The sequence below is a fragment of the Arachis duranensis genome, chromosome 2, assembly GCF_000817695.3.
Source record: "Arachis duranensis cultivar V14167 chromosome 2, aradu.V14167.gnm2.J7QH, whole genome shotgun sequence".
NCBI lineage: Eukaryota > Viridiplantae > Streptophyta > Magnoliopsida > Fabales > Fabaceae > Arachis > Arachis duranensis.
This window is the reverse complement of record NC_029773.3, coordinates 3,752,296-3,774,629: the sequence shown is the minus strand read 5'-3', so window position 1 is coordinate 3,774,629 and position 22,334 is coordinate 3,752,296. Positions and strand designations below refer to the sequence as shown.

Here is a 22,334-nt window from a genome sequence, read left to right as displayed (position 1 = left end):
AATCATATTGTAGATTACAAAAGCCTTCACATATTAATTATTTTAATAATCACGGTTAAGACTCTGAGTCACTAATAATTAAAATAATAGAGTAGTTTATTGATTAAAAAATAGAAATAATAAAAATGAATTTAAAAACAGGTATCTATCCTAAAATATTGAATTAGAGATGACAATAAAATATATAGTCCGTGAATTACAGTTTATATTTAAATTATATTATAGTAGTCTTCTAAATTGAACTCAGGTATCATAATAATCTTTAGACTCTTTTGGACTATAAATTAATAAATATAGTGATGATGTGATACTCTCTTATTAAGTTGGATTAGTGTGAAACGATAATATTTTCGTTTAGCACCCAATAAAAACTGAAATGACATTTTATTTTCATTGTAGATGCCCATAATAATTAATTGAAATTTAAAAAATCAAATTAATAAAAGCCATAAATATAAAAGATCATTATGGAATTTAATCCATTAAAATATAACTCTAAGATATTAGATAACTTGGCTCAAGTTATTAGGTGTTTGGACTATATTTTTAATTAAAACACAAATACAAAGTTAACAACATATTATTAAAAGTAGAAAACAAAGATTAAAAAAAAAACAAAGTTACCCGTTGAAAAGATTTGTCCTTATTATCTTCATTTTTCCCATTGCAAATATGTTAAACATACAAAACTTTTATAAGAGAAGACAAAAATATATACTCAATATCTCTATATTATATATACATCCTAATAATTACATGTGATTATAGTTAATTTAGTTTACATAGTATTCCATGAGAAGTCAATATTGTTTTTTTTTTTTTCTCAGATTTGAAATCATTTTCCATTCTCTTACTTATTGCAACAATTATTTTGCACGTGCACGGCGTGTGTTTTTTTTTTTTTAATTCTCAATTCAACAGATTAAAGATTAATTTATCGTAAATTCAAGTTTCATTTAAGAGTTTGTCGCTATCTATTAACTAATAAATTGCTACATGCTCAAACACGATTCAAATCTCCGACACTTATTTAAACAGGCCGCTCAACCAACCCAAATTTATTTTCTTTTGTCTTTCTTAATTCCTCTTAGATGGCTAGACGCTAAAGGCAGCTTTTCAATTCATGAAGTTGAGTTCACCAAATCTTTTCTTTTTTTTGTCAAACACATCCAATACTTTGTTCGTTTTGCATTTGAGTTTTACCTTTATTTTATTGTTTTGTGAAATCCATTTATTTATCTCTCCTATTACTAAAAATTCAACTAATTCGGATTTAATATGTAGAGGTAGCTACTAGAAATGTATTAAGTCTCTTGAACATTGAGCTACGAATGAATTTATTTTAAATTAGCATTTAAACTTTTTCGAGGGTTGATTCCTCCCAATGAATTCCTTTCTATTTTCTACTATCGTTTTTTTTTTTGGATGAATTTTGGAATGGCACCTTTCTTCTTCTTGGTTGAAGTTTGTAATTTTATTAAAAAAAAGTTTGTACTTTTAGTAAATATTTATTTGCAAATCAGAATTATAAAAGGGAAAAAATTATAATGTAAAATTTTGCACAAGACACCCTCTTGTATATGTTTTTATTCTAAAATTTTAACTCTTAAATAAATAGTTTAATTTTGATGTATTGATAGTCTAAATAGTTTTATGCATATAAATTAATGAGCAATGCTAGGGAGACAGCAACTTTTGTGATTATTAGCCATCAATGATAATTTGATGCTGTGAGATTGGTGTGAGATTTCATCTAGTGGCTCACATTTCTCTGCTGGTTACATGCTGGCCAAAATTCAATAGAATTGCTGGCTCCTAGACTTTCCCAAAATTAAATTCTAATACACCTAAAACAATAAAAGCTACTTATTAAGAGCTTTCTTGTTCAAAAAATAAATCACAATATCCTCCAACCTAACAGAACAAAGATTAATTCATCGTGAATCTGGATTTTATTTAAAAGTCTGTCGCTGGTCAATAATTTACTGACATAAAGTGAAATTTGATTTTTAGACACTTGTTTAAAGGGACCAAAGAGGATATCACTCCATTTGATCAACCTATTTGATCAACATTATCTTTTTTGTTTTTTTTGGTGACTAATCAACATTATCTATATTAAAAAAAGTGAATACTATGGTGCCTATTACTTTATACCTAAGTTACTAAAAAAGGTAAATAAATAATATTTAATAAATTTTATATGATTTATTTTTTATTTTAAATATTTTATTTTTTACTTTAAAAGGGAAGTTAGACAATATAAACATCATAGCAAAGGCACCATAGAACTCACCTTACAAAAATAAGATGGACAAAAATCAAACGAGAAACCATTTTCGTTGTTTGTTGAACCCATTGCTAATCTTCCTCTAAACTAAATCTCCCAAACGTTTTTGGACCTTTAAAATATGTTGAAATGGGCTATACATAAAAGCAAAAAAAAATAGTATTGTTGGGCCTAAAAAAACGCTTCCAATTTGAGGTAGGGATTATTTTGGTAATTTCACCTTTCACCATGTAAAAGAAAGAACTTGACACTGCTAGAAACAGAGCTAAACAAAGAAGAAGAAAAAAAAAAATGATTCACCGAACATGGAGTCTCCTTACCGGTCCTGCCACCCTCTTCGGCGGTATAGTCGCCACCGTCGCCGTCGCCAACTTCATCCTTGTCAAAAATGTAAATTCCTCTCCTTTTTATTAATTCCCTCTTTTTTTTCATTTAGTGATTTTCGGTCGTTTTAGATTTTTCTTATTCGAAAGTATCGATTTTGATTCGTTTCTATGGAATCCGAAGCTGAATCATGATTTCGGTTCATAGAAATTTTTTCAATTTTTTGGTTTCGTTCGTGGCAGTTTCTGAGATTTTGTTTGTGTAATTAGGGCTAGCTTCTATTGTGCAATCTACTGTTAACTATGATCAATGTTAATTGTGATCTTGTATGGTTTTGTGAATTGAACTGAAATTTTTGGTTCTTACGATTTGATTTTGTGTTGTTCACGTTTGTCTTGTGGATTTTGGGAAGTAATCATTTTTTTACCTGAAGATTAGGGATTCCTATAGTGAAAATTAAGGAATATATGTTGATAATGATTGTCATATCTGAGATAGAGAATCTGTTTCATATTGTTTGGTTAAGAATTTATAGGAAGATCATTTATAATTCATGCATTAGTTGTATTATCAGTTAATTCAGATAAGTTGCTTCACAAAAATGAAAAACATATTGGGATTTTAAGAATACAATAAAAACTTTGTTCAAACATAGCATTTATAACATGAGCCTCTTTTTTTTAACTCTTAACCACCAATATCCGGAATCTATTCTAGTCTGACATAGCAAAAAAAGTCACATACCTAACATGGACAAGTTGGGTTAGCTCACTACAAGGATAAAACTTCAAATCTGCTGGTTTTTTCGAGCAAAAACAAGTGTTAAATTAAGCTACCCAAATGTTTGGTTCTACTTTTGTAGAATTGATTCTAAGTAGTATTAGTTCTACTCGGATTGATTTTGTGGCAAGTGATGTAAGTTTTTGTAGTTCCTCTGAAAGTGATTTAATGGAAAGTAAAAGGAATTTACTTCTATCATAATCAATTTGAGAAGGTAGAATCAATTTTGAACTTGTAAGATTCAAACATAATGTTACATTGTTACTTGGGTAGAATCAATTTCACTCAAACATATTTATGTTTTGCCGTGCAATTGGCTGGCTATTCCATTCACGGTTGTAACAACAGTTGAGTCGATGGTCGAGTCATGTCCTAATAGGTGAGGTAACTTGCATGGATCAACCTACCAAGTTTGCGAAATTTTATGTATAAAACATTTATGAATATCTAATTTTTTATTGGTTATTCTAAATTCATAGTGTTTTAGTTTTTAGTTATGTTTCCCATGCCCACTTCTTTTGTTTTAAACCATTTAACTGTTAATAGGGTGACTGTTATTGACTTTGTGTATTGTAACCTTTCAGGATCCATTCATCAAACCAGATCAGAAGAAGTATGAAAACCAATCTGCATCCAAGTAGGAGAAAAAGATGTCACAGAAGTTTTCATTAATGGATGTGAACTGAAGTTTGTTTCTTGAGCTTTGTATGCTGTTTCAAAACATTATGGTGCTCTCTTTAGTTAATAAATACTGAGATTTTGAGTGAAGTGTTGACCATATCTAGATCAAAATCACAAGTTCTAGAAAATTGATTCATATTTCAAAGATTTTTCTGTTTAACCCCTGTATATTGTCAAGTGTCATTCTGCATTGTGGTTGCTAATCACTAATCAACCGTGCTCTTTCTATTCATTCTTATCAATTTACTGTGAAATGCTTACCAATTAGATTGGATCAAGCTCTTATAAAGTAAAGAAGTTGATAAAGCGAAAAAGTGAGAGTTTAATCACCTTTGAATCAAGGTAGTAGGGGTTCACACATAACAGAATTTACAAATTCAACAATGATTAGTGTTTCGTTTTAGATATTTTTCCCTTTTTAATTACTACGCCAATTTTTCTTATCTTGGTTGACAATATGTGTATTCATTTTGCATCAGACACCAAGGTAATGCACAATTTTCCCATTTGGTCAGAATGTGAGTCTATTTATGATATATAGTCAGTCAAAATTTTTTCATTCGGATTAAAATGTGTTTAGCACTTGCTATGAATTAGATTCAAGAACAATATGTTTGAAATGTATAATAATGTCTTAACCGAACTTTTTTATTCTAAAAATGTCTCTTCTTATTAAGGAGGAATCTTGCCACATCAAAATTAATTACATAAACATTGTTTATTGATGAAAATTTGACAATGATACTAAGTGTGAATGTTTAAACCAAGGTTCCATACAAAATAAATCAAGTCCAAACCTCATTTGTGCATTGCAAACTTTGATTTCACTTTACAGTTCAATGTACAATATATGAAGCTCTTCCTAATTGTATATGGTTTAAACTATAAGAACTTTTGAGATAAAACTCCCATGTATGAAAAGAATTTGTAAATGTACCTTATCATAGATTAAGGATTCACTAACATTTCCATTATTATGTCATTCCAAGAATCAATTGGTCCTGGCAAACACCAATGTAAGCAATCATTTTGAACTTTTGCATTCTTATCTTTGGCAAAGGGTTGGTACTGTCTGTATGGTCCTGGATGACCATCTGGTCTCAACAATGATAGAAAAGTTGTGTCCAGAAGTTTCAATTTCGCAGCTTTATCCGATCCTAACGATGTTGCTTTCGCGAATTCTTCAAGTTCAATACCTCTCATGGTGGAATCTACATCAATCATTTCTATTTGACCCTCCTTGAAAGGAACTGTTCTATTACAATACCCTCCACTGAACCACTCGCCATTCTCAAAGTGATCAGGTGTTGTTGTTCTGAAGAAAATGGTTGCCTTGTGACTCGATTTCACAAAGAAGTCTAAAACTAGCCCGATCGCCTTTCTGTATGCATAGTCAAATCCGAAATCGGTTAGGTTCTTTCCAGGGCAGTAATGACATCCAACAATTGTATTGTTTTCGTGGTAAATCGCAGTCTTGAGGAACCATTTCCCGCCACCAATCAAAACAAAATCAAAAGTTTCATATTGTTTAGTCCAAAGGGTGTCAAGAGTGTCAAGATGAAGCTGTGTCTCTGAAGAGGAAACTCCATCCATGTCCTCAAAAATTGTTGCTTTGATGAGAAAAGGAGTCCATATTACTGAGAGTGTGAAGTTGTGAGATGGGAATTTCCATATCTTTGATCTGTATTCTTTGTCATGGTAGATCTCAACAGCTGATTCTACCTACAAAAGAATAAGACCATTGGAGTTTTGATCTTGGTAGGTACATAATTTGTAGGGACAAGGCAATTCATGACAATTCATAAAGAAATGATGTAATCTTACAACTACTAACTATTAATCTCTTCTTTCTATTTTCTTTTTATTGTAATGGAGTCTGCTACATAATTTAAACTGAGATTTTAATTCTGTTATAATTTTTGAATTATGTGTATAAAATAAGGGGCTTATTTTTAGTATTTTTGGTTTTACAAGGATATGAGTATCATGATGCAATTACAAGACCTATATTATTTAAAATAATTCTTAAAAATTGATCATTTGTATTGGTAAAACTTGTGATTGAAGCTAAGATTAACCACAATAACTAAAAAGTATTAATAATCATTAACATGGTATGATTCATTGTGACATCAAGGAAGATACCAGAATTTCATGAAAAGTAAGTTGATATAAAAAAAATAAAAACAGAAAATAAAATCGTAAATCAAATTCACCCTTAAATTTCATTATTTTCATATTACAAAGTACAAACTATCACAAGACTAATCTTAAAGGATTATTAATAGTTAACTAAAATCATTTATTAAAATTACTGAAATACCAGAATTCCAAAAACATTTAAAAAATTTTCTAATGGATCAACCTACTTAATAAAAGACACATCTATTTGAACTTTTTAGAAGGCAGCATGGACCAACCATTTAATATAAGCACCAGCTGTCTCCCACAACATGTGATCCAAAAACAGCTTCATTAACAAATTGACAAGGATTATCATAAAATGTCACATAGTGCAAGCTGTTACACCATAGTGCTCATAATTCACATTATGAAAAACCACTATTTTATCATTGATTTGGACCATTCTCCAGATCTTGATCTAACTACTAAACTATATGTTCAAGTTCAACTAATTTTATGTGTGACTAATATAAACATTATTTGAGACAAATTCACATGGCTTTAGTTTATATTTTTCTTTATGTTTAAATACAGAGAGAAATCAAGGAATATATTCCTATACTGATTTTTTCAAAATTGATTTTGTGTCTCCAAATGAATAATATTCTCATTAGGAACTACTAATCATAAATAAAACTGAGTTTGTTGCATTGAGACTAACTTAATACTCCATGTTAAAGTATACTTATAATAAATTAAGACCTTATTATCTTTGGTCAACTGACTTAGAATTTACCTATTTTATTGTGAATTTATCTAAATATAAAATGTTAAATATTTACGTGTATAACAATTTTTTTTTTCTAGAGAATTTGGTACACATTATACACAATAAGAAATATATTAGAGGATGCAAAGTTAAATGAGAGAACTAAAGTTGTATTTGGGAGTTGATATAGGATTAAAAAAAATATTAACTCACATAAATTTAATTAAGGATAAAATATGGAGTTATGAACCACATTTTTCTTAATCTATATTTTTTATGTTCCAAAATAGGATTAGTAGTCAAAATAGTTGCTAAAAGATCACGCATGCATTAATTAGGTTTTCAAAAAATTAAACCTCTCAAATTGGTTTCTGAAAGAGACCGTCGTAAATTAGATTTTAATTCCATCAATTAAATAATGACATTTGACAGTAAATAATTTTATAACACATTATCATCTAATTAATATAAGAACCAACTTGATTTACTGTTGTATCTTTCAAGAACTAATTTAAAAATTGGTGAAAATTCGGGTGCAGTTAATTTTACGCAAAGTTGATAACTGAGAGTCGATAGATGAAAATTTAGTTAAATCAGTCAAATTATTTAACGGCTCTCGGCTATCAACTTTACGTGAAGTTGACTGCACATAAATTTTCACCTAAAAAATCACATAATTTTTTTAGGATTTGAATTTTCTAAATTTTGAATTTTACTTTATAGGGTAAAAAATGATCTATTATCATTTATTTCATAGGTATGACCAAGAAAAAACATAAAAGAGAAAGCACTCGATGGTGAGAGATCTCATTTTATCCTCTAAAGTAAAAATCTAAAATTTAAAGTATCCAAATTCATTTTTTAAGTATCATTTTGATCTTTAACCTAATAATCACTAAATGAGTTAAGATAACTAAAGGAAGTGAAAGTACCTGAGATAGAATGCAAAGTAGGGACTGCACATGGTTGCGTGAGATGGAATCACCAATGAAAGCAAATGATTTATTTCTCATGAAATCAAGAAACTTTCTTGGATTAAACTTTGGTAGTTCACACCCTCTTGGATTCCACCTCCAATAAAGGTACCCTGAATCAGGCCTTCCATTTTTCATGCAATTTTGATGATGCTCAATCAAATTGCAACTCTCATTTGTGTACATTGGACCAGATTTATCTGCCACCCATTCTCCCACAAATAGATCACATTTTTCTGCTCCTAAATCAGATTTTTGCATAACTAGTTAGTTAAAACAAACACTTGTCTAGAACCATTAATAAATAATAAGTTAGAACCATATATACTAACAGAATAAAACATTTTTTATATAGCCATTCAATAGCATCTATTTTTTTAAAAAACCATTTAGTATTATGTAATTAGATGCACGTATGAAACTGTTTTCCACTGTCAATACATCAAAATTAAATTCAACTAAAAGAACAAATTGATAATAAATTAATACGTAAAATGTTTTTATGTAGACGATAATGAATAAATTAGCCCATTTTAGATTTTCTCTTGATTATTAAAAAAAAAATTTTTTTTTAAGATTCTAAAACATTTCTTATTTTTTAGGAGTTTTTTAGAGGCTAAATGGATGGTTTAATCTAAGTGTTTATACTATTTTAGACCAAGGTTTGAAGTTCTAACATCAAAATTAACATTTGCATAAGGTCACATTTCATTTCAACAAGAAAACAATCACTTATAAATTATCTCATATTTATTATTATTGTACTTACTAGGTTACTGGTTAAAAAAGAACGAAAAGAACACATGAAAAAACAGTAGTGTTGAGGAGGAAACATGTTTTGTTGCAAAAGAACATGATAGAGGAAATAGAGCTAAAAGTGGAAGGTGACAATGCATATAATGCAAAAACGACAAAAGCTTTTAAGTAGTTCTTTCCTTCATTTTGTTTAATATTTCAATGCTTGAAAATTCACCCCAAAAAAAAACCTATAATCATAAACTAATAGTAACTTAGAGATATAAACATTTGAACTTTCCATAAACTAATTGGTTTATTTTACTTTATTTGGCTTCTTAAAACCCCCACTTTAGCTCACACTAGCAAGTTGTTTTTGATGTCATGCTACAAAGAAATGACCCAAAAAAGAAAAGTGGAAACAAGTAATAATTAATTAATTAAAGAACTTAAAAGTTTGAACAAATCCTCTAGTGTGCTTATAATCACTAGATCAAGTAAATAATTTAAGATTTATCTCACCTTTTTAAGAAGAGTTAAACATAACTAAATTATATTCTATTTCTACATATAAAATTATTCATGTTTTTTTTATCTACTTAAGTTTTTTATGTGAGAACGGATCATCAAACACTAGAAGATCCTCTTCCAAAACAAACCTTAAAGATGGTTTAGAAAGCTTTGGAAATTCATGCATGTTTCCAATCCTAATGAACAAGATCACAAAAAAAAAAAATCTTACCATTTTGAGAGCTTTGGATCTGGTTGTTGTTTGATGGAAAATCAACAGAATCAGATGATGCTTCAAGAGGAAGATGAAAAACAGGGGACTCTGTTTTTTCCTCTGCCATTGGAGGAGGAGTTTCTTCCATCACCATTGATGATGATGATGATGATGAAGAAAAGCTGAATGAATCCGACAATAGAAGCCGAAAAGCAAGACCTAAACAGAGGAATGACACCGCAATCTTAACACAAACATTTTTCTGATTTTGCATTGTTGAAAATTGCTTTGGATCAGACCTCATAATCTTCTTCACCATGAAAAAACAGAGGAGCTTAAAAACAGAGGAAGTAAAGAGAAAAATTAAAAGGAAGCTTAGTTGCTTTAATGTAACAAACAAAACGGTGAAATTAAGCACTTATTGTTATATAAGAGGGAAATGGGTGTCATTGTTTGCAATAAAAAAAGGAACTTGTTTTCAGCATAATTCTTGTTGTTGTGATAGTAACGTTTGTATTTGATTTAGGTTCTGTTTGTTGGTAGTGCAAAATATAAAAATAAAAAAATAGCATATAATTATATATGGTGACATGTACCATGTGAGTGCTATAAATGGGGCTAAAGAAAAACAGAAATATTTTTTTATGAAAATTAAAAATTAATTATTAAAAAAAGAGAATAATTTTGTGGAATTGTGGGTAATGTCCCTAGCAGTGAACCTTCCTTGGCAGGGAAGAATGTGTGTCATTTGATTTTGGTCCTCCAACATTGTTCTTTTTTTCTTTTCTTTTCTTTTTTATTCCTTTTGTTCTCAGCATGTGCTTGTGTAATTTTTTTTTTTTTTTGAAAAAGCTAGTGTAACGTTCATAGATCTATAAATCAAGTAAACTATTAGATCCTATTTGTCTTATTTTCACCTAAATGACTATAAACTATTTTTGTTAAAATAAGTTGATTTACTATCAATTTTTTGTCAATGAATAAAGATAGAATCTAAAATCATAAAGTAAAAAACAAAGGAAAAAAAAAAGGTTTGAAAATTGGAATCACTTGAACAATACAAGTTTTTGCAACTATAATAATAATTAATAACACTCTCTCACTCACTCTATTTCACATGGACAAAGATAGAAGTACCTTGAAGGTGTTGGACACCAATTTTGCCTTTTTGTGTTTGGGTGAAGACTGGTGAATCTCTTTGAGTAGTTGAGTAACATCAAAGGCATTTGTTGATTGTGCATCTTATTAATTGTTTCACCAACTTCATTCAAAGAAATGAACCCTCACCTTTTTTAGTTCCATTTCATTTATTATATGGATAAGTATTCTTTTTGTGACATTTTTTAATTTTCTTTTAGGTCCATTAGATTTAGTGTGTTCCTTATTATAATACTCACAAACTCTTACTTTCTGTGAAGAAATAAAGCATCTCTTGGTATTAGAGGGTTTTAGTTTGAGGACACAAAGCACTCAATCACAAGACAAAAGATATTCTAAAGTGATATAATCACTTGAATTTGTAATTTTTATCATGTGTAAATTCTACCATCTTAATTCAAGAATGATTTAAGCTATTAATTTTTCATTTTGCCAATATTTTCACTTTAGAAAAACTTAATTCTATATTTTTAATTACAAACTCAATTGATATCTTATCAAACTTTGGGTAACAAAATATAGGAATTTTTCCCCTCTAAAACTAAACAAATAAAATGTGGAAAATGGAAATGACAAGAAAATATACAAAAACTCTTTTTTATGTGCAATGTGCCAATGTAAGTAACAAAAAGGGTATTTATTAGCCAATTTTTTTTTAAAGGAAAGGGTAGTTTTAATTAATCAAAAGATCCAAGATATCTAAATGGACTAAATTACATATTTCTGATGGAATCTCTTTCACTCACATAATATTGAGTATAGTAAAAGCCAATTTTATTAAAGAATGTGCTACTAAATTTTCCCTTTCTTTTAATATGAAATACTTGACATGTTCTGAATTTTGACAAAAGATTTCTACAATTAGAAATTATAGTGCCAATATAATTATTATATGATGTCTTACCGATTGAATATATAATAATGGCATAAAGCAAGGAGTGCGAGTCTAAATATACAAACATCTAAGCTCACAAATCTATTGCTTGTATATTCATTGATGTATGAACTCTTTCCAGTTTCTTGTGAACAAGTTGAATGATCTTTTGAATTTGAAGAACAAATTCACCAATAACAACAAAACTTTAAAAATTTTGATAATCTTCCTAATATGTGGTTTATTTAAGTAATTTAATATCAACTATCTTCAAAGAATCCCATATAATATATCTTTCATTATTCATTATAAATGCAAAACTATATGCCTTGTTAACAGATCAAGGAATATAGTAACATATAGTATGCTACATGAAATTCTAGAATAAATGGAACACTCAATCCTCAATTTTTAACTTTGCTAAATCTACTTGATTAAATCAAGCTCAAAATTTTTTCTTCAACTATAGAAGAATGAAAATTTTACATGTAGTATTGTATAATCTATATGCAGGAAATATATATAGAATAAAATAAATGCAAGTAACTTTGCTAATTGTTACCATTTCAAATAAAATTTCCATGATGTGATTCCAATAATGTTTACAAATCTGCATGAAGATGGAACAAGAAGCCTTATGAAAACCTTCATTTCTTTTTTTTTATATTTTTTTATGCATCTGTTCTTGGTACTTTCATGCCAAATCCATGTTTTGCTTTCTCCACTCTGAAATGGTCAAAGACAAGAGAGTTAGCAACTAACACTAACTGATGTTTGTTATATATATTTAAAAGTTTATGTGAAGGAAAAATCATGCACCAAATTCGTGTACTCGTTTTACATTGGACACCGTATTGACTCATCCTTGATCCACCATTGGATTGGATTTCAATGGTGTCGATTATGGATGAGTCGGCGCAATGTCCCATGTAAAACATACAACAAACATTTCTCATCAAATTATCATATTCAAGCACTAGAGAAATATGGTACTAACATCAGAATTGTGTAAAGCTTTAAGTAACATCTTAAAGAATAGTGACAAGAACAAACAAATGATTGAAAAACCATGGTTTCAGCATATCAATAATTATTACTATTATTATAAAATCAATGGAGCAGAATCATCATAAACAAAGGACTTACGTCGGCGCAAGTCTGCCAAGGCACTCTAGCTCTTCTCCGGTGTCTTCATCTAGGATTCTCCCGGAGATTTCGACTATATAAGATCTGTCGCTGTCACGGGGAAGTCCTCTTCCAGAAAGCAAATCCAAATCTCTTTGGTGAAGCTCCCTACCATTCACGAAAATGCCGGTATTTCCACCAGCACATTTTTCCGACATAGGATAATTGAACTCTTCTATAAATGGCTGCAAGAGATTCCAATTTATTCACTTATATTGACCACAAGATCAGCAATATCATAAATGAAAGTGTGACAGAATATTACAACTTACTGGAATTATTCCAAGACAAGGTCCACCCATGACGCCCCAGAATCCGGCCCGAGAATCATACCTAATGAAGCAATAAAACAAATCAGTCACTACAATTCATAAGCAATCAGTATTCAGTAGAAAAATCATCATTTACCAGCAAAATTGTTAGTTTAAATTTCAAAGCTTAACTCATTTTGATACTTGTAGCATTTGTTTTTCATTTGAGTCCTTTGATACATATCAATCTAACATCAAAGTTGCAAATGAACGAATAGGTGGAATCTAAAGCATACGAACCAGTAATTTCCAGGACGAATGGATCCAGCTAGCTTTTCCGCCTTCTTGATTGCACGATCCGACAAGGGCTGTCCATTTATGGAAACTTTGCATTTGCCATGATCATCGGTTCCATTAGTTTGAGAAGAATCCCTGAAACCTTTCTTGATAAAGCTTGCGAAAAATGATTCACCACCCTTGTTAGATCTAAGATGATCATGTTCTTGGCTTGCATAGCCGGTATCCTGGGAGGCCCCGGAGTTTGAATAGTCATGGACATCCATTTCGGTTGCAAGCACCACCTCTTTCAAAGAAGTTTGCCTTGATGATGGAACCTTGTCTACTATTTTGCCTTTTTCTTGTTCCGACCGACTACTTAGGTTGCCTTTACCGAACCGGTTAATCACACGGTTATTATCACTGAAATCAAAATGCTCTTGAAGAGGAAATCCAGCAGGTGGAGGAGATATCACTGCTTTATTCAGGGGAGCAATGGACTTTTCGGCTTCACCTTCGGCAATCATAATTTCTGGACTGTTTTCATCCTCCGAGGTACCTAGAGACGAAGAGGGGAAACTTTGTGTCTCTTGGGGCTTTCTAGAGTTCATTCTTGACTCCACAACTGGCACAGGAGACTCTCTATCCACCGAGTGAAAATCATAGCCAGCATAATCATCTGAAGAGAAGTTAACACCACTTGTGTTCACAACCTCATTGGCAGTATCTTTGATCGCTGTAGTAGTTTCCTTCACTTCCGAATTAGGAGAGATAATTAGCTTCTTGTTGCTGATAGCAAAGCTTATTTCTGAAGAACAAGCCCCACACCTCACTTTTTGCCGCCGTTTTTTCACCACAACCAATGCTTTGATAGGAAGTTGTAGCAACTCAAAGCAATTATAACATGTGATGAACGGAGAACCACCAGCTATAGGGTGGATATACCGAGTACCACTTCCCGGCATTACTTTTCGAGGAAGGGTTCGGACAGACTTAGCCATGTTAGAGTTATAGTCACCAGTAGGCCGTCTAGCATGTAATTGAGTTTCATGAACAGGAGGAATGGCAGTTCTTGAACCATGAACATGAGGATCAAATGTCCCCAGAACCTCATGATGGTACAACATGGGATCATTCGGGGTATCAAGGAATCTACTATTAACAAATGCAGGATTTGGTTGTGTTGGCAATGAACCTCTGCGTTTGTTGTCATAGCAAAGAAAGCAAGCGCAGGAAGGTGGATGAAGCATTGCATTATGTGCATAGAGTTCATATGAATCTGAACTAGTATCAAAATACCGGCCGGGAAAGTAAGGATGCATTGGTTGTTGTGGGAACTGATGGTAAAGCTGATTTGGACCTCTCCTCATTTGGGCAGCAAAAGGATCCCCGAATCGAGGAATGTAATTTGGATTATGCATTGAAGGATGGAAGTTTGACATAGCCATTTCATGACTACTTGTATAACCATACGGATCACGATGATAATCGAAATAAGGTGGCCCAGGTGCATGTTTGTTAGGGCCAAATAACTGCCTTGAAATAGTCCTGTTCGACCTGTCCGAAGACCAAGTGTCCCGGCTGCCATAAGGATCCGGCGAAACTGTCCTTCCTTCGGGACGAAACTGCTCTTTAGAACTATTACCCACTTCAGGAGACCGGTTCAACTGATTTGTTAACTCGTCCAGCTTCCTTAGAAGCTCGGCGCGATCTTGCTCGAGGTGCTGAACCCTGCTTGCACCATCCATGTCTTTCTCACTCCTCCATTGCTTCCCATAATTGTAAGGGAAACTAGAATAGCTGCTTGAAGTTCCCTCATCAGGATAGTTCAAAGTGGAAAACCTCACACCTTCTATATCAACAGGTGGCTTTCTCCAAAATCCTTCCATCTCATTTCTTTCCCCATTTCGCCAATTAGACATGCTCTCGAATAATTCGGATCCTTTTTCATGCGAATTTTGTTCCGGCTGCCCTCTTCTTATTGATTTACTATCCCCTTCATCCTTGTTTACATTCGAATCAAAACCATTCTTCGAAATCCCATTCTCATATCCATTTTTCACCTTCTCCAAATCTATTTGGCCATACCTCGAGGAGCCACCATTCGACTTAACATCAATATCCGAATTATTACTCAAGTCAACCACACCTTTCCCCCTTGAATTTCCCAATTTAGCTCCATCTCTTCCAACTATTTCTTCGTCTGATATCTCCGATAAGGCACCACTTCCATAACCCTTATTATGCTTTGCTGCAAACAAAATCCATAATAAGAAATCAAAACATCCAACCCCTTTTCCATGCTTTTGTAATGTTCTTCAAGTTCAAAAGATCATAACTCCACTAATTCACATGCATGATTGCTATATTTTGCAGTAACTTAAAAACCCTTTAATTTAGTTGAATTGCTTAAAAACATAACCAAATTCTAATCCAAAATTTTGCCTCATAAACATGTCTTACCAAAATGACCTATAAATCATAATCATAACCTACATGAACTAGAACACCAAAACAATCCAAGAATTAAACAAAGCATAAGAAAAAGAGGAATCAAAGAAAAAGGGTTTACCTCTAAGAACAGCACCACAACCACCACATTGATAAACAGAGTAATCAGCAAGCTCAGGAAGCAGATTCTGGCACTTGGGGCACCTCACCAACCGCATTTTTGAAGAATCCTCCATTGTCAGAGACACAACAAAGGAGGGTTCTAAGCTCTCTAACCAAACACCACCACCATAACCAAACAAACTAAAAAAAGCAAGACTTTATGGTAGAAGCTTCACCATTTCAGCAAAAAGTGAAAACTTGGCTCTCAAAAACAACAAAAATGTTTGAAAGTGAAGTGACCAAACTTGTGGGGTGGCACCAAAATTACAATAAAATAAAATAAAAATAGAAAGGTGGAATTTTTCACACCGAGAAAGAGAGAGAGAAACAAAGATTGCTCTTTTATAATGTTTTGTCTTGTTTTCTTTCCTCTTAGAATCTAAACAGCAAAAAGAGCAAAACTAAGGAGGAAAAGGGGGTAATTTGAGAAGCACAAAAGTGGGGACAAAATTTCCTATGGGAATCTTAGAACTACGCAAAATTGAACTCTTTTTTAATTAAAATAAAATAAAATTCATTGGTTCATTTCGTTCAATTCCAATCCCATTCCACATAATTACTTTTACATTCATATTATTAATATATATATTATTGTGTTTAAGTCTAGGATTTGGATAATTGAGATACTATTTGGAAATTATTTATTGGTGATTATATTTTTTAAATAAGACAAATAAAAAAGGATTTATAAATTCACAAATTCATTTTGTTTATCTTCAGTAAAATAGTTTTATATCTATCATTAAATAATTTATATACATAAAAAAACTATTAATTTTACTGTATTAATAGTATAAAATAATTTATAAATGAATAGATTTATTAAAACAAAGTTCTAAAGAAATATAGTATAAAATGAAGGCCAAAGGGTGACAAAATCATTCTATATGTCAAAGGAGTGAATCAAAGATTTTTGAAGGAATCCATATCAATTGATTTCACATGCAATTGGGAAAGAGAAGGTTCTAATTAACACTGTTTGTATTAATGTTTGGGATTAGGTCTATTTGATGAATTCAGTTAGAAATGGTCTTTCAAATTGAGTTTAGAAGAGCTCCAATATTACTCGGTTTGTTAGACTAACAACAATTCAACGGATATCATTTAATTATAGTTGTTTTTAGTGGCAATTTAATTAGAGTTTTACTTAGTCTCAATTATTTAGAGTAAAATATTATTTTGTTTTCTAATATTTGGATTGAGTTCTAATTCAATTTTTAATGTTTTAAATATTTTATTTTAATTTTAAAAAATTTTAAATATCCCATTTAAATTCTAAAAAAAATTTAAACAAATTTAATATTATTTTAATATTAAATTTGACACAAATAATTAACATATTTAAAAGTTAATAATGTTTAAGATTTAATGATTGCTAACTTAAAAACTTTTTTTTTATTCTAGAATTTTTTACAAGAAAGAGATCGAGAATAGAAAATATTATAAGAAGATTTTATTATGTTTCTCTAATACAAAGAAAAATATATAATTTAATAATGAGATTGTTAATGTTTACTTTACTCATTCTCTTAATTATTTTATAAATTTGACGGTAGAACAACATTAAACTTATTTAAAAATTATTAAAACAGAAATAAAACTTTTAAAATGTTAAAAATTAAATTAAAATTTTATTTAAATATTGAAGGCTAAAATAGTATTTTATTTCAATAATTTATTATATAGATTTCTTATATTTTAAAATATAATTATTATAATTTCCAGACATAGTTTAATATAAATATAATAAATTAAATGAAACAATTGTACAAAATATTTAATCATGGTCAATATGCTTTTTATGTTGATGTCAAACCAAGACTAGAAGCATAACCTTATTCTTACAAGAAAATAAAATAAAATAAAATCAATATCCAGCTTGCATTCCTGTTTCTAACAACAAATACTGAGTCACTAACCACACGTCTTGCCCTTGAAAATAGAATATTAAATATGAAAAAAACACACCTCTTTAAGGAAAAAGAAAAACAAAATTCTCATACTAACAAGTAACAAAAAAGAAAAGAAAAGTCAACGTGCCCTTAAACCACATGTTTTTATAAAATTCAAGGGATTTGATGAAAAAAAAAAACAATTTAAGTGGTTCCAAGAATATTATAAAACATAACTAAGTATATAAAAACATTAAATTTTTCATTGTATTATATATAGATTATAGATTATACATTAAAATAATAAAAATATAGATATAGATTTGATTTTAGATTTGGTCATAAACTCATAATAATTAGTAAGAATGAGTTTTGTTTTGGGAGAGAAATAAATGAATGAATGAAAGAGGAAGAGAGAGGAGGTGTAGTTAGTAGTTACGTTAAAGGAGTGAATTCTGACAAGTCAATTTCTTCTGACAGGTCTTATTATCACTTGGCTCTTCTATCTTTCTCAATCTCTAATGTGAAAGAGATCACTCAGTCTATGACTATGAAACATGATATATCTCAAAAGTAACAAAGTAATTAAAAAAGAATTTATATAATTAATGTATTATTTTGGTTGCATATTATATATTATAATTCGACATATTTAGAATTAATTTGTTAACAATTAAAATTTTATTTAAAAAAATTTGTTAATAAATAAATTGTAGCATGTAAAAAGTAAATTCAAATTTCTAACACTTATAAATTATTTAAATAATCACGGTCAAATAGTAAAAAAAATTAGAAATAGGACTAGTGATGAGTAGGGTAGGATAGAGTTTAAATTTTACCCTAATCCTATTTGCGAGTTGAAAATTTTCTTAAAACTCTATCATATGCTATCCGTCCGTTGAGAATCTCTCAACCCTAATCCTACTCGAACCCTATAATTCTAAACCTATCTGACCTGACTCTACTTGCAAAAAAATAAAAATTTTTTAAGTAAATATAAAATTCAACCATTCTAAATTTTATATATATTAATAAAATTGAAAATAAAAAGCTAAGTTCAAATTAAAATTAAAAACAATAAAATTTTAAAGAAATTTAATATAAAATAACAAATAATATGATTATCAAATAGTTTAGTGATTATTTCAAGTTTTATAAAAGAAAGATTGTGAGTTCAACATTGATTTTCTTTACTACATACATAACTTTTTTACATATATATTATATAATATATTAGAGATGCGGGTAGGATAAGATAGGGTATATACTGAATTCGTACCTTATCCTAGGGTATATACTGAATCCGTACCTTATCCTATCCACAAACAAACTCGCACCCTATCCTACTCCACCCGTAACAGATTGGGTAGACAACTCTATCCGAACAGATTGATCCGAATAGAATATCTATGCGTAGCATATATATTGCCAGTTCTAGTTAAAAAATAACTAAAAAAATACATAAAAGAGAGAACGTACTATTTAAGTATTTATAATAGGAAAATTATTTTGATTGAAAATATTAATATTTAAAAAATAATAATAAATTATTAAAAAAGGATAGTTGAAATATATATATATATATATAGAAAATGAATAGTTAATAAGTGATATAGTTTATTTTATCCTTAATTAGATATATAAAAATATTTATTTAAGATAAAAAATAGTAATTAAAAAATATTTTAGATGATAAAATAGAAAGACAATTATATTCTTGCTTCTTTTCTTTTTTTTTCTTTTTTTATAAGATAAATAATATTCATAAATCTGTATCTATATATAGATATGTATTAGGTGGGCCCTATACAGGTCCCCACAATACTGGATACTGTACATGGTCCCAACTATCCTGTATACTTATTTAATTTTTGTTTGTCGTATTTTTTATACCCACCCAAATGGCCAAAAATATAAGAGGGAGAGGGAGAGAAACTAACCCAAATGAAGATTTCGTTTTCCATATCACAGTGTTACCGACATGTCTTATTGTCTTTGACTTTTGGGAGTATTTCATGTGCTGGGATTTCTAGCTTAGTTGGGCAAATGTTTTTAATTAATTATACTACTTTTTGAGGTAAAACTTAAAACTAAATGTCACTTTTTGTTTTAAATATTGGAGTAGTAATAGTATTTTTTTTAAAATATAAAATTGTTTAATTAGAGAAGTAGAAACTAAACCGTTCGATTCATGAAAAGTAGAGAAATTAGATCTTTAATTTGTGACAGGTATAAAAATTAAATCGTCCGATTTATGAAATACACAATTCGATTTTTGTTAAAAATAATTAAAAAATTTGAGATAAAAAAAACGAATTCTCCAATTTATATACTTTTCACATTTTTTAAAAACACAAAAAAATTATAATATTAGGATATATTACTATTTTTGCGTTTATTGAAAAAAAACGCCACTAATTGTATGTAAGATCTAATCATGCAAACGGCCTTATATTATGTTGACCAAGATATAACTTATTAGATTAATTTGCTTGTATCTAAAGTTTTTTAAATTTTCTGATTAATTAGAGCTTTATGTATGGAAGAATTTATTAGAAATATAATTATTTATAATTTAATTTTATCAATTTAAGTTTTATTATACCTAATTTTAAGATATAGTATCAGAGTGGTTTTTATCCAAAAATAATTTAGATTTATATTATACAAAACAAAAACAATATATATAAAGCAAAACAAATAAGATTCATGAATCCAAAAAAAATTATTGTATGAGAAAATATGTTAGAGACATGATATAAGTATTCATATTTTTTTTTTAGTTTTTTATTATATAAAAATTCATAACATTTTTCAGTTTTTAATAAGTTAATTTTCATAGCTGAGTTAATTATATTTATTATAACATATGATACCAAAGTTTATCCTATAATTATTATTCGATTATATTTTTTTAAAAGGATGAAATATATTATCTTATTAGCGATAGATAATTTTATTAAATTATATTAAAGACTTTATAATAAACATGATTCCTAACAGAAATCGTTAAATTAAAAATATATATTTACTATTTTAACTAACCATATTCTAGCATTTAGTACATGATTACTTTTCTATTCACCATGTTAAATTTAAGAAATTTTCACTAATCTACATTCTACATACGTAGGGTCGTGTATAAGTGATTATTACAAATTAGTAATTTTAAATGTATCGATCTAAGTGTTTAATTGTAACGCATAGATACTAGATAGAGATAAGAACAATCAACCCATTAATTATGTATTCCACCATGAACACTCATCAATGGTGGCTACATTTAATAATTTTTGAATGGAAGTTTTAAAGTTTGGTAGATTGCTTCTACTTTAATACTTTATCATATATATATATGTCAATGGAGTATCAACAAAAGGTTGCATACGTTACTTCTTCAATTAATTAAAAGATTTCAGTAGCTGTACTAATAATGTTTGAACCATCAATTATTTAAAATGATTTGATATTAATAAGCATGATTAATTTATTTAGTTTTATACAGTATTATATTATATTATTATTCTGGATATAGCTGGATATCTTTGTTAGTTAACTTATTTTAAAGTTTACTTATTCTGGTAATTTTTATAATTTTATCAAATTTTTAGTTAGATATTTATATTTTTTTAATTGAATTTTTATATTACTGTTAATTTTGTAAGTAAATCATTTTTATATCAAAGATGTTAAAATTAACAAAATATTTTTTTCAAAAAATATGTGGTTAAAAATCTAGTTATTAGATTCTTAATTGTGAACATTTTTATTTTGCAAAAAAATATTCAGTTAATTCTAATATTTTTTACATTAGGAAAGACTTAATTACAAAATTAAAAGTAATGTATAGACCTAATCAAAAAGAAAAAAAATATATAAAAACTTAATTGAAAATTTGGTAAAATTATAAAAACTAATAAAGTAATTAAACCTTATTTTAATTATCAGTAGAACTTTTCTTTTATATGGCCTACTGTATGCAGCAATCTATTGGTCAGCGACAAACTTTTAGATAAAACTCAAATCCGCGACGAATTAATCTTTAACTTATGAGGTTGAAGAATATTGTAGATAACAAATAATAATAATAATAATAATAACTAAAGTATACACTATTTAAATAATAAGTCAAAATTGGAAATAAAATCTTATCAATATTATTTTTATAATTGTGGCTTCAATAAATTAAGAGTCCCGTTAGGGAGATAATGGCTTATTTGTACAATGTGTACAATGAGCTATATGAGTTACAAAATGAACATTCCTCATACTATCTAGAATAATCATCCGAGTACTATGGATAATAAATCTAGAGCTTTAATACCATGTCATGATACCACTCATCCAAATAACTTTTGCTGATGAGAAAAAGTAACACTAATGGTTATATCTCTAATACTCTCTAAACCTCCATTATACGCATTGTACAATTCCATTGGCTCCTCATACTTTCCCATAAATTAAATATTGAGGGTTTATTGTAATAAATCCTTCCAAAAACGTTTATGCAAGAATACAAACGTTTTTTTTATTATTATTCACCATAAAACCCTAAAACCGTTTCATGGTTCAAAGCCTTTAATTTACATATTACATTATTATTCATGACAAATTTTACATTCCTCAAAACGGATTAATTAATTATTAATTAATCATACATGTATATAAATAAATCCATATACAT

At 29.0% G+C, this 22,334-nt stretch overlaps 2 protein-coding genes across 3 annotated transcripts; both read right to left on the bottom strand.

Annotated features, from left to right (window-relative positions):
- Positions 1 to 4,488: 4,488 nt before the first annotated feature.
- On the bottom strand, positions 4,489 to 9,798 carry LOC107472941 (protein trichome birefringence-like 25). Of its 2 annotated transcripts, none has more exons than XM_052256593.1 (3): positions 9,420 to 9,798; positions 7,901 to 8,178; positions 4,489 to 5,797 (listed from the first exon to the last, which is right to left on the bottom strand). In XM_052256593.1, the coding sequence occupies exons 1-3, from the start codon at positions 9,718 to 9,720 to the stop codon at positions 5,024 to 5,026; spliced, it is 1,353 nt and encodes a 450-aa protein (XP_052112553.1). In that variant the 5' UTR covers positions 9,721 to 9,798; the 3' UTR covers positions 4,489 to 5,023. The 2 variants fall into 2 exon arrangements, with proteins under 2 accessions (XP_052112553.1, XP_015947948.1); XM_016092462.3 differs by having other exon boundaries at positions 4,493 to 5,797; positions 7,901 to 8,184; positions 9,420 to 9,796.
- Positions 9,799 to 11,880: 2,082 nt separating this feature from the next.
- Positions 11,881 to 16,314, bottom strand: LOC107472944 (protein ENHANCED DISEASE RESISTANCE 4). The gene is made up of 5 exons (XM_016092463.3): positions 15,718 to 16,314; positions 13,170 to 15,396; positions 12,891 to 12,951; positions 12,580 to 12,803; positions 11,881 to 12,159 (listed from the first exon to the last, which is right to left on the bottom strand). Exons 1-5 carry the CDS (start codon positions 15,830 to 15,832, stop codon positions 12,105 to 12,107), a joined length of 2,682 nt encoding a protein of 893 aa, XP_015947949.1. The 5' UTR covers positions 15,833 to 16,314; the 3' UTR covers positions 11,881 to 12,104.
- Positions 16,315 to 22,334: the final 6,020 nt, after the last annotated feature.

Coding starts and splice junctions, on each gene's coding strand:
- LOC107472941 (XM_016092462.3), bottom strand. CDS start 9,720: ATGGTGAAGAAGATTATGAGGTCTGATCCAAAGCAATTTTCAACAATG. Junction 8,185..9,419: donor GATCCAAAGCTCTCAAAATG/GTAAGATTTTTT, acceptor AATCTGATTTAG/GAGCAGAAAAATGTGATCTA. Junction 5,798..7,900: donor TACTTTGCATTCTATCTCAG/GTACTTTCACTT, acceptor ATTCTTTTGTAG/GTAGAATCAGCTGTTGAGAT.
- LOC107472944 (XM_016092463.3), bottom strand. CDS start 15,832: ATGGAGGATTCTTCAAAAATGCGGTTGGTGAGGTGCCCCAAGTGCCAG. Junction 12,952..13,169: donor ATTCGTCCTGGAAATTACTG/GTTCGTATGCTT, acceptor TTGCTTCATTAG/GTATGATTCTCGGGCCGGAT. Junction 12,160..12,579: donor CTTGGCAGACTTGCGCCGAC/GTAAGTCCTTTG, acceptor TGACCATTTCAG/AGTGGAGAAAGCAAAACATG.